This window comes from Hypomesus nipponensis, chromosome 6 (assembly GCF_054491055.1).
Source record: "Hypomesus nipponensis isolate SF chromosome 6, ASM5449105v1, whole genome shotgun sequence".
NCBI classification, from domain to species: domain Eukaryota; kingdom Metazoa; phylum Chordata; class Actinopteri; order Osmeriformes; family Osmeridae; genus Hypomesus; species Hypomesus nipponensis.
In genome coordinates, this window is record NC_140366.1 from 5,123,744 (window position 1) to 5,139,999 (window position 16,256).

At 42.5% G+C, this 16,256-nt stretch overlaps 2 protein-coding genes and 2 long non-coding RNA genes across 4 annotated transcripts; all 4 read right to left on the reverse strand.

Moving 5' to 3' along the window:
• Positions 1–1,462: 1,462 nt before the first annotated feature.
• LOC146286621 (uncharacterized) lies at positions 1,463–4,588 on the reverse strand. Its single transcript, XM_084700613.1, has 14 exons — positions 4,399–4,588; positions 4,189–4,260; positions 3,927–4,010; positions 3,657–3,755; positions 3,504–3,551; positions 3,307–3,387; positions 2,953–3,219; positions 2,696–2,814; positions 2,521–2,590; positions 2,349–2,435; positions 2,167–2,265; positions 1,931–2,017; positions 1,721–1,828; positions 1,463–1,616 (listed from the first exon to the last, which is right to left on the reverse strand). Exons 4-14 carry the CDS (start codon positions 3,723–3,725, stop codon positions 1,476–1,478), a joined length of 1,176 nt encoding a protein of 391 aa, XP_084556739.1. The 5' UTR covers positions 3,726–3,755; positions 3,927–4,010; positions 4,189–4,260; positions 4,399–4,588; the 3' UTR covers positions 1,463–1,475.
• A 211-nt stretch (positions 4,589–4,799) lies between these two features.
• Positions 4,800–5,707, reverse strand: LOC146286622 (uncharacterized). The gene is made up of 4 exons (XR_014758407.1): positions 5,525–5,707; positions 5,163–5,218; positions 4,976–5,053; positions 4,800–4,878 (listed from the first exon to the last, which is right to left on the reverse strand). It is a non-coding gene; the product is annotated as an uncharacterized LOC146286622 (long non-coding RNA).
• A 4,377-nt stretch (positions 5,708–10,084) lies between these two features.
• LOC146286623 (uncharacterized) lies at positions 10,085–13,092 on the reverse strand. Its single transcript, XM_084700566.1, has 14 exons — positions 13,008–13,092; positions 12,798–12,869; positions 12,536–12,619; positions 12,266–12,364; positions 12,113–12,160; positions 11,916–11,996; positions 11,562–11,828; positions 11,305–11,423; positions 11,130–11,199; positions 10,958–11,044; positions 10,776–10,874; positions 10,540–10,626; positions 10,330–10,437; positions 10,085–10,225 (listed from the first exon to the last, which is right to left on the reverse strand). The coding sequence occupies exons 4-14, from the start codon at positions 12,332–12,334 to the stop codon at positions 10,085–10,087; spliced, it is 1,176 nt and encodes a 391-aa protein (XP_084556692.1). The 5' UTR covers positions 12,335–12,364; positions 12,536–12,619; positions 12,798–12,869; positions 13,008–13,092.
• A 122-nt stretch (positions 13,093–13,214) lies between these two features.
• LOC146286624 (uncharacterized) lies at positions 13,215–14,319 on the reverse strand. The gene is made up of 4 exons (XR_014758391.1): positions 14,134–14,319; positions 13,772–13,827; positions 13,585–13,662; positions 13,215–13,487 (listed from the first exon to the last, which is right to left on the reverse strand). It is a non-coding gene; the product is annotated as an uncharacterized LOC146286624 (long non-coding RNA).
• Positions 14,320–16,256: the final 1,937 nt, after the last annotated feature.

Genomic DNA, 16,256 nt, shown 5'->3' on the forward strand with positions numbered 1-16,256 from the left:
GCAATGAGAAAACTGCTCTGCCTTTCTCATATAATGTCACTTCTCTATCTTTTACGGCCCTGACGACAACGTCGATCTCCTCGGGTGTGAACCTCTGGCGTGCGCCTGGCAAATCCGCCGTTATAATAGCAATTCGCTATGGAACAAGCGCTGCTCTTAAAGGGAATGTGAGATGATGCTCTGATTGGTTTATTGCACGTTACGCCCAAACCACACCCATTAGTAATGTAGCTACTTCAGACCAACCCTTTTTAGATTTGCGCCAGGCGCAAAGTCATTTATCCCGCCGGCAAAATAACAACCAAGCTGAAGTCACTTCCACAAAGTTACTTGCGCTTTGCGTTTTGATACTTGCGTTTCAGATCGTCAAAATAGGGGGGTTCATGTCTTAAAACCCATTGCATTTTGCACTGCATTACAAAATTGTATCCTATATGTGTGTATTTTTTGTTATATTTGTATTTTTTGTATTTATATTTTGTAAATTACGGCAACTTGTATTTTATTTTATTGTATGTTTTATTTTAATTCTAATTCCACTTGGTATTGCTAGTTTGTGTACCCTTAGTATAGTTAGACCACATATTTAAATTTAAGATTCCCATATGTTTAATGTGTCCACCTTCCTGCCAAAGCAAATTCCTTGTCTGTGCAAACTTTCATGGCGAATAAATCCCATTCTGATTCTGATTAAACCTAAACCCTCAAGGAAGAAACTCCCAAGAGACAATAAAAGAAACCTTTGGAGCAGTAGTTCAGTGAGGTCTGCAGTTACTCATATGCCGTACGTCTAACAGTGACCCTTAACCGTCAAGATGAATACAATTTTTAAAAAATTATAAAAATATACTAAATTGTTTAAAAACTACCTTCATGCTTCAGAGACACTTTTCTGGTACCCTGTGTTAAGTATGGCTGCGCATGTGTCATCAACTGATTGACAACATGTTGAGGTGTTTGATAGATTTGCATTGCCCACCTGCCAGCTACTGTGAGGAGTTCTCTCTTCTTTCCAACAGACAGCGGAATGGCTTATCCCAACCATTTTGGATGATCTTTTTACAACTCAACATTTTAAACTGTGCTGCTTTGACAGTGAAAGTTGAACGGTTCACAAACACTGCAAAGCGGCTGACATGAAAACAGAACTTGATAGTCTCTGGAGGAGGGGATCCCTCACTGAATTGCTCCTCCCAAGGGTTTCCCTTCTCTTCCTTGAGGGTTTAGGTTGTTTATAGGTGCTGATATGTGGGTATGTGTGAAGGTCTCTGTGACAACGCTTGTAAAAAGGAAATACCGATTTGATTTGATGACTTAAATCTCTAAAAGTCTTCCTCCATGTAACATAGCATATTCCTCATGCTAATCTTTTCACAAAATGGCCAAAAGATTTATGTGGGTCTGCACTTTATTAAATGAAGCAGACTTCTAGATGTGAATAGAAAATGTTAAGTGAGGAGGTTTGGCTGTGAAAGTCAGCAGCCATCCAGATCTCCCAGCAGCTCCTGGATGATTCCCTCCAGCCGGCTGAAGAGCACAGATGATAGGACGTCAGCTTGGCTGAAGGTGGACTCGTCCAGATCTAAGATGCTGTCTAGCAACTTCATTAGCTGGACCTGAGATCAGTGAGACACAACAAGACGTTATTCCACACATAGATCCAGAACACAAAAGTAAGCAAAACCAGCCTAACCATGAAACAGGAAATACATTTGTGTACCTGAAGGACTTCCTGGAACATTTTGGCACATGGCTGCCATCCAGATGGAGGAGTTAGGATTGGCTCCAGCACCTGGAAAAGGTGATCAAGGAATCCCTGTTCCTGCTTCTTGGGGTCAGAAGTTTGTCATGTACAAAGTTACAATAAATTCTTCAACATCCTAAAACTCTGAAGTCTTCAAAGCTTTTCTCTCTTCTCAGTACAACTTACGTTTTGTGGAGGCAAGGCAGCATTGTTTCTCATCACTCCCAGGATGATGAAATCATACACAATATCCAGGAAGTTGGTGTGATGGATCTGCAGAAACCAAACAGAGGCTAAACTGACATGGCCTGCTCAAAGCAATGCCCAACAATATCTGCGCAGAATGTACCTTGACATTTACTTGAACATGATAAATCAATTAGTAAAATGCACAATTATTTCGATTTGTTATCATTACTCACGTTGACAGAGGCCATCTCTCTCTCTATCCCAGCCCTGTGGGCGGGATCTTCAATGTAGCTCACCAGGCGGTTGAAGGATGTGCAGAGGGAACTAACATTCTAGATCAGAGAGAAGAATATAATAATTACGTTCATCAATGGACCATCAAAGTCTCTGTTGTTCTAAGATGCCTGGTCCTTACCGCCTGGTTGAGCTGGACCAGCCCTGCAAGAATCATCCTTCCTGCGACTAGCAGGAAGTTTTTTGTTGTGTCCTGGGTCAGGAGTGACTGTAACACAAGGTCATCTCAAGTTGAAAATCTAGATATTGACAATGTTCCTGCATTCTTATATATAATAGATCAATAAACTCACATGAAATGCCTCACGAAGGGCCACAATTTTATTGGCCAAATCCTGGACCTGTTTCTCCTGAAGATACGTCCTGTAACCACCACAACAAACATCTCAGTTCATGTTTTGCTTTCAAAATGGCTTGAATCTATTATGAACATATTGTGTAATAAAGTGTGAGTGTATTTGAACTAACATGAGGCGAGAAGCATCGCTGTCCCCAGGGGGCGGAGCCTGATGTGACTCCTCCCCCTCAGCGTGTTCATATCCAGACTCCTCCTTCTGAACCCTCTCCTCCTCCTCCTCAGGCTCCTGCTGCACAATAGTGGACGAGATAAGTAATCCTCCCCCACCTTCACACTTCCAGAAGGTCTAATCTTCTCAACCATATCAACATACTGTAGGATGTCTCAAATCTAACAAGATAAAGGACGGGGAAGAAGCTGATTGTACCTGGGGCTGGAAGGGATGCTCTGGGGGGGATGGAGGCCGATGGTTGTGGCTGTTAGCACGCCCAGCATGACTGTGGTTGTGTCTGTGTCCAGAGCCGCTGGCATGGCCTGGTCCAGAGGCATGCTGGGAGTCGTGGCTGTTACCAGGGCCGTGGCTGTGTCCGGGGAGATGGGAGTAGAAGCTCTGAGTGTTGGTCCGGCTGGTAGGAAACACTTGGCCCCAGGGATCCACATAAACCCCTGAATGTTCCCATGTCACTCTCTGCTCCTGTTTTGAATACAAGAACACTCATTTAGAAACACACTTGTTCAGGGATCTAAAAGAAAGTATTGTTAAAGTTTAACAGCAACTCACCAGAAAGCCGTCAAACTGGGTGAAGTGGGTGTTCTGCTTGCTGCTGGAAGACATGTATTTCTCTACAGCAGCTCCCACCAGCTACAGTTAAGAAGAAAATAACACTTTAATAATGAGGATCTTGTCATAAGTATACAATAAAATGTATTTATAGTATTCATACAAGTATAAATGTAATAAATGAAGGAATAACTTACCTTAACTCCTGTGATGTACTTGGTGACAGATTGGTAAACTGGAGCACCCTTCACCATTGAAAAAGTTGAACATTAAGTTAGTCTTTCTTGAAAAGAAAAGTTCTATGGGTTGCTATGACAGAGTATAATGTTAACAACAAGCAAACACATTACCTGGTGATCCACTCTGGTCCTCTCAACCAGATCACTCCACCACAGTTGAGTGGTTGGGCCTCGGGTCATCCATATATGATGAGTCTTCACCAAGAATTGCTACACAGTCCAAACACAGCTGAGTCAGGTCACATGTCTGCATGCATTTACTTTAGGGATGTTCTTCAATGAGTTTATCAACCTCTCCTTCTTAATAGACTGTTGACAACATTCAGCCCTATCATACTGTCATTTTAGTAGCCATAGTGATGAGATCCCATTCACACTGACCTCAAAGTGGGTCCTGAAAGAGAACTGAAATGTAAACTGGTTACAGTCGTCTCCCAGCACCAGTGGACCAGACTCTGGAAGGCCCTGCAGACATCGATCACTCAAGTTAACAAGTCACTCTTTTACAAGCAGTATCAGACATGATTTAGCTGAAAATGCTCTGATCAAATGAGTGTACTCTCAAAATCGACTTTTTACACTTTCTTTTCTATCAGACAGCTTTTGAGTGGTTGTATTGAGATATATAGAAGGTAATAGTGACCTGGAACGGGACCACAGGCCCACAGTACAAGGGGCTCCATGGCAACAGCTGCTGCTCATCCTCACTGGTTTCCTGGACACACAACAACATCAGGGATTGGGAGGAAATGGATACATTTCATTCATAAAAAGCAACATGCCGTGAGTTAAAAGTGCAATCCTACATTTCTGTAAATGAATTAATTGTATTGAAACATGCAGTGTTGCTTACAGAGAACAGAACCACTGGTCCACAGTATAAAGGGCTGTATCTCCATGGAAGCAGCTGTCCGCTTCTCTCAGTGACTCCCTATAACACAGAAAACAAAAAGGAAATGGACATATTTCATTCAGAAAAAGCCACATCCTGCAAGTTCAAACCTTCACTTCCAAAAATGTGTTAATGGAATTGAAACATGCAAAAAGTGTTGCTTACAGAGAACAGAACCACTGGTCCACAGTATAAAGGACTGTATCTCCATGGAAGCAGCTGTCCGCTTGTCTCACTGACCCCCTATAACCGGAAACAAAAAGGGAATGGATATATTTCATTCAGAAAAAGCCACATTCTGCGAGTTCAATCCTTAATTTCTATAAATGTGTTGATTGAATTGAAACATGCAGCGTTACTTACAGAGAACAGAACCACTGGTCCACAGTATAAAGGACTGTATCTCCATGGAAGCAGCTGTCCGCTTGTCTCACTGACCCCCTATAACACAGAAAACACAGATTCTGTTCAAGTAAATTCTTCAGAGAAAAATATTCATCTGTTATCAGATGATTTGATGAAGGGACTGGATTCTCACCCTGTAGATGGTGACAGGGCCACAGTACAGTGGGCTGTACACAAAAAGCATGAGCTTGCCATTCTCCTCGTTAACTGCCTGCCAGGACACATAGAGCATGTAAAGGTCTGTCCTATTACTGCCTTTAATGTTTCTCAATTTATTTTTCTAAGTAAGGAATTGTGTGATATAAAAAATGTAACTTTACTTGAGGTGTTTCAGCTGTTGAGACGTCTTCTCTATCAGAAGTAATGGGAAGATTATCTTGAGGGGGATTAAGGAACAAACACGGTGTTAGTAATGAAGTAAACCAATATACAGTGAGGGTCAAAGTCATAGTTGAATTGTAGTTTTACTTGAGACTATTTAGACATCTTGTAAACAAGTAACATGAACACTTTTGGTGTAAAATTGACACTGAAATTTGATGTCTCGTAACATATACAAGTAAATAAATATTATTTTGTTGCGGATTTGTTAGGGTTGTGAATTAAATGTTGCCCAAGTCATGTGAGCTGTCTATCACTAGTTTACAAGGAAAAAACAACTATTTAATATATATCTTCATACCTTCCTCAGGTGTGGGTCTGCAGTACCACTGATAGATATAAAGAGCCCCAACTGCTGTTAAGGCCACTCCGGCACTCCACACTAAAGGATGTATACGGTTGCACCCAAACTTGGGTAGCATCTTGCTGAGAATCATTTTCAAGTCCTGATCAATTCACCATCTCCATAAACATGTTCATCAAGTGTTCAAACGCATCTGACTGATAAGTTTCTTGTAACGTGTCTTGTGTCAGAATTCCATTCCAGTCCATTCCGATTTCTATGGTTATGCTTATGACATCATAGTGGGCCTAGTAGATCAAAGCAATACGGGTGTGGGTTAATGTTACTAGCATGCAGTCTATCCATACTAGTCCACCCTGTCACGGAGATTGTCCATGTTGTTGTGTAGACCCACCATTATAGAACACAGATGCCCTGGAACACATACAACCAGGGTAGACTGGGAGCAGCACAGTCAGTCTCAGTACAGTACAGCCTGAACAAGGTGGTGTGTGGTTGTACGCTACTGCAGCTGTTGTAGGAACCTGAGATAGGAAACAGCACTTCATTTAGCAACCCAGTAGCCCTGGATTTCAGTAAACATTGCTTGTTTCTATCAAATTATGTCTGTTTGTTCTTACATCATGGTATGTTCAGGTTAACTACAGAGAAATGTCTCTTTCTATGAATTTAGAAATGAATGATTCATCTTACAGGAGGAACATGAAACCTCATAGGAGACTTTATCATTGGATGATAAGGATGACATATTTACTAGCAATCTTAGGATCATGGGACGTTATTAGATCATATATAGTTTTAAATGTGGCCTACAGACCACAATACTTTCCTTTTGGTTTACAGTTATGGTAGATACGTCAACATGGTATACAGGGTACAATCACTGCCAGGCTAAGCTCTACATTCCTACGCCTTATAAAAAATATGACGCATGATTATATGGCCTCTTATAAAACTGCAACCAAATCAAGAATGGGGATGATTAAATGTGATTTGGCTACATAAACTGAGATTTGTCCTCCACCGGTTGTCATTTGTGTCCGCACCAAGTAGAACAATAGTTATGTTTTGACTGCTAGTTGCTTTTTAAATCATACCTGATTTGCTGTCTATGGTTACCAACAGCTTTACTTGTCTAGGTATGGTTACTTGTGAAACTTTGAGCCAGTTCATACAATATGCAAAATATGTAGAACTCGTATTTATTTAAGAGACAGTATTTATTCAACCCTTTCAAAATGAGCTGCAGTCCAGGACTCTCTAATTCCATGACTATGTGGCCTGTGCCTTGGGTTGAAGTTTGCTGGTTAAGTTTAGTTTTTTAGTTTTTACCAGCAATGCCAAGGATATGAAATCAAATGTACTTGTATAGCTTTTTTAACTTAACATAGAACTGCACTTAGGGCTTAACATAGAACTGCACTTCAACACCATCACCCTCGCCCTGCTTCGGGACAAGCTCTCCCAGCTGAACGTGTCTGATTCCACCTGCAAGTGGATCACAGACTTCCTGTCTGACAGGAAGCAGTGTGTTAAGCTGGGAACACACGTCTCTGACTCCCGGTCCATCAGCACCAGATCTCCCCAGGGCTGCGTCTTTTCTCCTCTGCTCTTCTCCCTGTACACCAACAGCTGCACCTCCAGTCATCTGTCCGTCAAACTCCTAAAGTTTGCAGACGACACCACCCTCATTGGGCTCATTTCTGGTGGAGACAAGTCTGATTGTAGGTGGGAAGCGGACAACCTGGTGACTTGGTGCTGCCAGAACAACCTAGAGCTCAATGCTCTCAAGGTAGTGGAGATGGCTGTGGACTTCAGGAAGAACACAGCCCCACTCACCCCCATCACCCTGTGTGACTCCCCAGTCAACACTGGAGTCCTGCCGCTTCTTGGGCACTATCCTCTCCCAGGACCTCAAGTGGGAATCAGCTCCCTCACTAAGAAAGTACAACAGAGCATGTACTTCCTACGGCAGCTGAAGAAATTCAACCCGCCAAAGACAATGGTGGTGCACTTCTACACAGCCATCATTGAGTCCATCCTCACCTCCTCCATCACCATATGGTACGCTGCTGCCACTGCCAAGGACAAGAGCCGGTTGCAGCGTATCATCCGTACTGCTGAGATGGTGATTGGCTGTAATCTGCCTACCCTCGAGGACCTGCACACCTCGAGGAACCTCAGGCGAGCGAGGAAGATTGTGGTCGACTCCTCCCACCCTGGACACTCGCTGTTTCAGTCATTCCCCTCCGGCAGAAGGCTGCGGTCCATCAGGACCAAAACCACACACCACAAAGACAGTTTCTTCCCTTCCGCTGTTGGCCTCTTCAACAAGGCCACTGGTTCACCCTGACTTTAACGGCTTTAATGACTTCGGGCCCTATCTTGCACCCAGCGCAATTGACTTAGTCAACGACGCAAGTGTCATTCCTAGTTTGCACTCGACGCAAAGCCGACTTTTCCCTCCACAGACGCACGTCGAAATGACTTTGCGCTCCCGTGGGCGGTTCAGCGAAAAAGGAGGCGTGTTCCGGCGCAAACGTTCCCTGGTGCTATTTTGCAGTTTCCGAAAAACAATTCCGCCACTGACCGGGAAAAACGTGGTTTAAAGTCAATGGCGTAATATTCAGATGCTATTTTAAGGGCGCAAGCTTGGTCCGTGCGCACTGCTGGCGAGGCCAGGGTCTTGTTACTTTGTTTTGATTTATGGTGTGTTACATTTATTCAATGATTATAAAAATATTTTCATAAGAAATTTCTATGTATGTGAACTTCATTTGTAACAACGGTAGCAATTTCCTCCCATGACTGTTTAACCGAAGCTAATTTGGTTAGGTTTCTTCTCCCATGCCCATCAGAATCAGAATTCGGTTTATTCGCCATGAAGCTTATGTTACACAAATACGCGATTTGCTGTGGTAGGAAGGTGCAAACAATAAACATATGCTGGTATAAATTAAGTATATTACTTAAACTAATTCTAAGAACTAAACAATTTTAAAATATAACAATTTAAAAAAATTAAATATATGTAAAAATAAGAATAATAATTTGAATGAGTAGCATGAGTGGGCAATTTAGTGCAATGAGAAAACTGCTCTGCCTTTCTCATACAATGTCACTTCTCTATCTTTTACGGCCCTGACGACAACGTCGATCTCCTCGGGTGTGAACCTCTGGCGTGCGCCTGGCAAATCCGCCGTTATAATAGCAATTCGCTATGGAACAAGCGCTGCTCTTAAAGGGAATGTGAGATGATGCTCTGATTGGTTTATTGCACGTTACGCCCAAAGCACACCCATTAGTAATGTAGCTACTTCAGACCAACCCTTTTTAGATTTGCGCCGGGCGCAAAGTCATTTATCCCGCCGGCAAAATAACAACCAAGCTGAAGTCACTTCCACAAAGTTACTTGCGCTTTGCGTTTTGATACTTGCGTTTCAGATCGTCAAAATAGGGGGGTTCATGTCTTAAAACCCATTGCATTTTGCACTGCATTACAAAATTGTATCCTATATGTGTGTATTTTTTGTTATATTTGTATTTTTTGTATTTATATTTTGTAAATTACGGCAACTTGTATTTTATTTTATTGTATGTTTTATTTTAATTCTAATTCCACTTGGTATTGCTAGTTTGTGTACCCTTAGTATAGTTAGACCGCATATTTAAATTTAAGATTCCCATATGTTTAATGTGTCCACCTTCCTGCCAAAGCAAATTCCTTGTCTGTGCAAACTTTCATGGCGAATAAATCCCATTCTGATTCTGATTAAACCTAAACCCTCAAGGAAGAAACTCCCAAGAGACAATAAAAGAAACCTTTGGAGCAGTAGTTCAGTGAGGTCTGCAGTTACTCATATGCCATACGTCTAACAGTGACCCTTAACCGTCAAGATGAATACAATTTTTAAAAAATTATAAAAATATACTAAATTGTTTAAAAACTACCGTCATGCTTCAGAGACACTTTTCTGGTACCCTGTGTTAAGTATGGCTGCGCATGTGTCATCAACTGATTGACAACATGTTGAGGTGTTTGATAGATTTGCATTGCCCACCTGCCAGCTACTGTGAGGAGTTCTCTCTTCTTTCCAACAGACAGCGGAATGGCTTATCCCAACCATTTTGGATGATCTTTTTACAACTCAACATTTTAAACTGTGCTGCTTTGACAGTGAAAGTTGAACGGTTCACAAACACTGCAAAGCGGCTGACATGAAAACAGAACTTGATAGTCTCTGGAGGAGGGGATCCCTCACTGAATTGCTCCTCCCAAGGGTTTCCCTTCTCTTCCTTGAGGGTTTAGGTTGTTTATAGGTGCTGATATGTGGGTATGTGTGAAGGTCTCTGTGACAACGCTTGTAAAAAGGAAATACCGATTTGATTTGATGACTTAAATCTCTAAAAGTCTTCCTCCATGTAACATAGCATATTCCTCATGCTAATCTTTTCACAAAATGGCCAAAAGATTTACGTGGGTCTGCACTTTATTCAATGAAGCAGACTTCTAGATGTGAATAGAAAATGTTAAGTGAGGAGGTCTGGCTGTGAATGTCAGCAGCCATCCAGATCTCCAAGCAGCTCCTGGATGATTCCCTCCAGCCGGCTGAAGAGCACAGCTGATAGGACGTCAGCTTGGCTGAAGGTGGACTCGTCCAGATCTAAGATGCTGTCTAGCAACTTCATTAGCTGGACCTGAGATCAGTGAGACACAACAAGACGTTATTCCACACATAGATCCAGAACATAAGAGTAAGCAAAACCAGCCTGAACATGAAACAGGAAATACATTTGTGTACCTGAAGGACTTCCTGGAACATTTTGGCACATGGCTGCCATCCAGATGGAGGAGTTAGGATTGGCTCCAGCACCTGGAAAAGGTGATCAAGGAATCCCTGTTCCTGCTTCTTGGGGTCAGAAGTTTGTCATGTACAAAGTTACAATAAATTCTTCAACATCCTAAAACTCTGAAGTCTTCAAAGCTTTTCTCTCTTCTCAGTACAACTTACGTTTTGTGGAGGCAAGGCAGCATTGTTTCTCATCACTCCCAGGATGATGAAATCATACACAATATCCAGGAAGTTGGTGTGATGGATCTGCAGAAACCAAACAGAGGCTAAACTGACATGGCCTGCTCAAAGCAATGCCCAACAATATCTGCGCAGAATGTACCTTGACATTTACTTGAACATGATAAATCAATTAGTAAAATGCACAATTATTTCAATGTGTTATCATCACTCACGTTGACAGAGGCCAGCTCCCTCTCTATCCCAGCCCTGTGGGCGGGATCTTCAATGTAGCTCACCAGGCGGTTGAACGATGTGCAGAGGGAACTAACATTCTAGATCAGAGAGAAGAATATGATCATTACGTTCATCAATGGACCATCAAAGTCTCTGTTGTTCTAAGATTCCTGGTCCTTACCGCCTGGTTGAGCTGGACCAGCCCTGCAAGAATCATCCTTCCTGCGACTAGCAGGAAGTTTTTTGTTGTGTCCTGGGTCAGGAGTGACTGTAACACAAGGTCATCTCAAGTTGAAAATCTAGATATTGACAATGTTCCTGCATTCTTATATATAATAGATCAATAAACTCACATGAAATGCCTCACGAAGGGCCACAATTTTATTGGCCAAATCCTGGACCTGTTTCTCCTGAAGATACGTCCTGTAACCACCACAACAAACATCTCAGTTCATGTTTTGCTTTCAAAATGGCTTGAATCTATTATGAACATATTGTGTAATAAAGTGTGAGTGTATTTGAACTAACATGAGGCGAGAAGCATCGCTGTCCCCAGGGGGCGGAGCCTGATGTGACTCCTCCCCCTCAGCGTGTTCATATCCAGACTCCTCCTTCTGAACCCTCTCCTCCTCCTCCTCAGGCTCCTGCTGCACAATAGTGGACGAGATAAGTAATCCTCCCCCACCTTCACACTTCCAGAAGGTCTAATCTTCTCAACCATATCAACATACTGTAGGATGTCTCAAATCTAACAAGATAAAGGACGGGGAAGAAGCTGATTGTACCTGGGGCTGGAAGGGATGCTCTGGGGGGGATGGAGGCCGATGGTTGTGGCTGTCAGCACGCCCAGCATGACTGTGGTTGTGTCTGTGTCCAGAGCCGCTGGCATGGCCTGGTCCAGAGGCATGCTGGGAGTCGTGGCTGTTACCAGGGCCGTGGGTGTGTCCGGGGAGATGGGAGTAGAAGCTCTGAGTGTTGGTCCGGCTGGTAGGAAACACTTGGCCCCAGGGATCCACATAAACCCCTGAATGTTCCCATGTCACTCTCTGCTCCTGTTTTGAATACAAGAACACTCATTTAGAAACACACATGTTCAGGGATCTAAAAGAAAGTATTGTCAAAGTTTAACAGCAACTCACCAGAAAGCCGTCAAACTGGGTGAAGTGGGTGTTCTGCTTGCTGCTGGAAGACATGTATTTCTCTACAGCAGCTCCCACCAGCTACAGTTAAGAAGAAAATAACACTTTAATAATGAGGATCTTGTCATAATTATACAATAAAATGTATTTATAGTATTCATACAAGTATAAATGTAATAAATGAAGGAATAACTTACCTTAACTCCTGTGATGTACTTGGTGACAGATTGGTAAACTGGAGCACCCTTCACCATTGAAAAAGTTGAACATTAAGTTAGTCTTTCTTGAAAAGAAAAGTTCTATGGGTTGCTATGACAGAGTATAATGTTAATAACAAGCAAACACATTACCTGGTGATCCACTCTGGTCCTCTCAACCAGATCACTCCACCACAGTTGAGTGGTTGGGCCTCGGGTCATCCATATATGATGAGTCTTCACCAAGAATTGCTACACAGTCCAAACACAGCTGAGTCAGGTCACATGTCTGCATGCATTTACTTTAGGGATGTTCTTCAATGAGTTTATCAACCTCTCCTTCTTAATAGACTGTTGACAACATTCAGCCCTATCATACTGTCATTTTAGTAGCCATAGTGATGAGATCCCATTCACACTGACCTCAAAGTGGGTCCTGAAAGAGAACTGAAATGTAAACTGGTTACAGTCGTCTCCCAGCACCAGTGGACCAGACTCTGGAAGGCCCTGCAGACATCGATCACTCAAGTTAACAAGTCACTCTTTTACAATCAGTATCAGACATGATTTAGCTGAAAAGGCTCTGATCAAATGAGTGTACTCTCAAAATCGACTTTTTACACTTTCTTTTCTATCAGACAGCTTTTGAGTGGTTGTATTGAGATATATAGAAGGTAATAGTGACCTGGAACGGGACCACAGGCCCACAGTACAAGGGGCTCCATGGCAACAGCTGCTGCTCATCCTCACTGGTTTCCTGGACACACAACAACATCAGGGATTGGGAGGAAATGGATACATTTCATTCATAAAAAGCAACATGCCGTGAGTTAAAAGTGCAATCCTACATTTCTGTAAATGAATTAATTGTATTGAAACATGCAGTGTTGCTTACAGAGAACAGAACCACTGGTCCACAGTATAAAGGGCTGTATCTCCATGGAAGCAGCTGTCCGCTTCTCTCAGTGACTCCCTATAACACAGAAAACAAAAAGGAAATGGATATATTTCATTCAGAAAAAGCCACATCCTGCAAGTTCAAACCTTCACTTCCAAAAATGTGTTAATGGAATTGAAACATGCAAAAAGTGTTGCTTACAGAGAACAGAACCACTGGTCCACAGTATAAAGGACTGTATCTCCATGGAAGCAGCTGTCCGCTTGTCTCACTGACCCCCTATAACCGGAAACAAAAAGGGAATGGATATATTTCATTCAGAAAAAGCCACATTCTGCGAGTTCAATCCTTAATTTCTATAAATGTGTTGATTGAATTGAAACATGCAGCGTTGCTTACAGAGAACAGAACCACTGGTCCACAGTATAAAGGACTGTATCTCCATGGAAGCAGCTGTCCGCTTGTCTCACTGACCCCCTATAACACAGAAAACACAGATTCTGTTCAAGTAAATTCTTCAGAGAAAAATCTTCATCTGTTATCAGATGATTTGATGAAGGGACTGGATTCTCACCCTGTAGATGGTGACAGGGCCACAGTACAGTGGGCTGTACACAAAAAGCATGAGCTTGCCATTCTCCTCGTTAACTGCCTGCCAGGACACATAGAGCATGTAAAGGTCTGTCCTATTACTGCCTTTAATGTTTCTCAATTTATTTTTCTAAGTAAGGAATTGTGTGATAGAAAAAATGTAACTTTACTTGAGGTGTTTCAGCTGTTGAGACGTCTTCTCTATCAGAAGTAATGGGAAGATTATCTTGAGGGGGATTAAGGAACAAACACGGTGTTAGTAATGAAGTAAACCAATATACAGTGAGGGTCAAAGTCATAGTTGAATTGTAGTTTTACTTGAGACTATTTAGACATCTTGTAAACAAGTAACATGAACACTTTTGGTGTAAAATTGACACTGAAATTTGATGTCTCGTAACATATACAAGTAAATAAATATTATTTTGTTGCGGATTTGTTAGGGTTGTGAATTAAATGTTGCCCAAGTCATGTGAGCTGTCTATCACTAGTTTACAAGGAAAAAACAACTATTTAATATATATCTTCATACCTTCCTCAGGTGTGGGTCTGCAGTACCACTGATAGATATAAAGAGCCCCAACTGCTGTTAAGGCCACTCCGGCACTCCACACTAAAGGATGTATACGGTTGCACCCAAACTTGGGTAGCATCTTGCTGAGAATCATTTCAAGTCAAGTCCTGATCAATTCACCATCTCCATAAACATGTTCATCAAGTGTTCAAACGCATCTGACTGATAAGTTTCTTGTAACGTGTCTTGTGTCAGAATTCCATTCCAGTCCATTCCGATTTCTATGGTTATGCTTATGACATCATAGTGGGCCTAGTAGATCAAAGCAATACGGGTGTGGGTTAATGTTACTAGCATGCAGTCTATCCATACTAGTCCACCCTGTCACGGAGATTGTCCATGTTGTTGTGTAGACCCACCATTATAGAACACAGATGCCCTGGAACACATACAACCAGGGTAGACTGGGAGCAGCACAGTCAGTCTCAGTACAGTACAGCCTGAACAAGGTGGTGTGTGGTTGTACGCTACTGCAGTTGTTGTAGGAACCTGAGATAGGAAACAGCACTTCATTTAGTAACCCAGTAGCCCTGGATTTCAGTAAACATTGCTTGTTTCTATCAAATTATGTCTGTTTGTTCTTACATCAGGGTATGTTCAGGTTAACTACAGAGAAATGTCTCTTTCTATGAATTTAGAAATGAATGATTCATCTTACAGGAGGAACATGAAACCTCATAGGAGACTTTATCATTGGATGATAAGGATGACATATTTACTAGCAATCTTAGGATCATGGGACGTTATTAGATCATATATAGTTTTAAATGTGGCCTACAGACCACAATACTTTCCTTTTGGTTTACAGTTATGGTAGATACGTCAACATGGTATACAGGGTACAATCACTGCCAGGCTAAGCTCTACATTCCTACGCCTTATAAAAAATATGACGCATGATTATATGGCCTATAATCATGCGATTATAAACTGCAACCAAATCAAGAATGGGGATGATTAAATGTGATTTGGCTACATAAACTGAGATTTGTCCTCCACCGGTTGTCATTTGTGTCCGCACCAAGTAGAACAATAGTTATGTTTTGACTGCTAGTTGCTTTTTAAATCATACCTGATTTGCTGTCTATGGTTACCAACAGCTTTACTTGTCTAGGTATGGTTACTTGTGAAACTGTGAGCCAGTTCATACAATATGCAAAATATGTAGAACTCGTATTTATTTAAGAGACAGTATTTATTCAACCCTTTCAAAATGAGCTGCAGTCCAGGACTCTCTAATTCCATGACTATGTGGCCTGTGCCTTGGGTTGAAGTTTGCTGGTTAAGTTTAGTTTTTTAGTTTTTACCAGCAATGCCAAGGATATGAAATCAAATGTACTTGTATAGCTTTTTTTAAGCACAGAGGGCTTAACATAGAACTGCACTTCAACACCATCACCCCCGCCCTGCTTCAGGACAAGCTCTCCCAGCTGAACGTGTCTGATTTCACCTGCAGGTGGATCACAGACTTCCTGTCTGACAGGAAGCAGTGTGTTAAGCTGGGAACACACGTCTCTGACTCCCGGTCCATCAGCACCAGATCTCCCCAGGGCTGCGTCTTTTCTCCTCTGCTCTTCTCCCTGTACACCAACAGCTGCACCTCCAGTCATCTGTCCGTCAAACTCCTAAAGTTTGCAGACGACACCACCCTCATTGGGCTCATTTCTGGTGGAGACGAGTCTGATTGTAGGTGGGAAGCGGACAACCTGGTGACTTGGTGCTGCCAGAACAACCTAGAGCTCAATGCTCTCAAGGTAGTGGAGATGGCTGTGGACTTCAGGAAGAACACAGCCCCACTCACCCCCATCACCCTGTGTGACTCCCCAGTCAACACTGGAGTCCTGCCGCTTCTTGGGCACTATCCTCTCCCAGGACCTCAAGTGGGAATCAGCTCCCTCACTAAGAAAGTACAACATAGCATGTACTTCCTACGGCAGCTGAAGAAATTCAACCCGCCAAAGACAATGGTGGTGCACTTCTACACAGCCATCATTGAGTCCATCCTCACCTCCTCCATCACCATATGGTACGCTGCTGCCACTGCCAAGGACAAGAGCCGGTTGCAGCGTATCATCCGTACT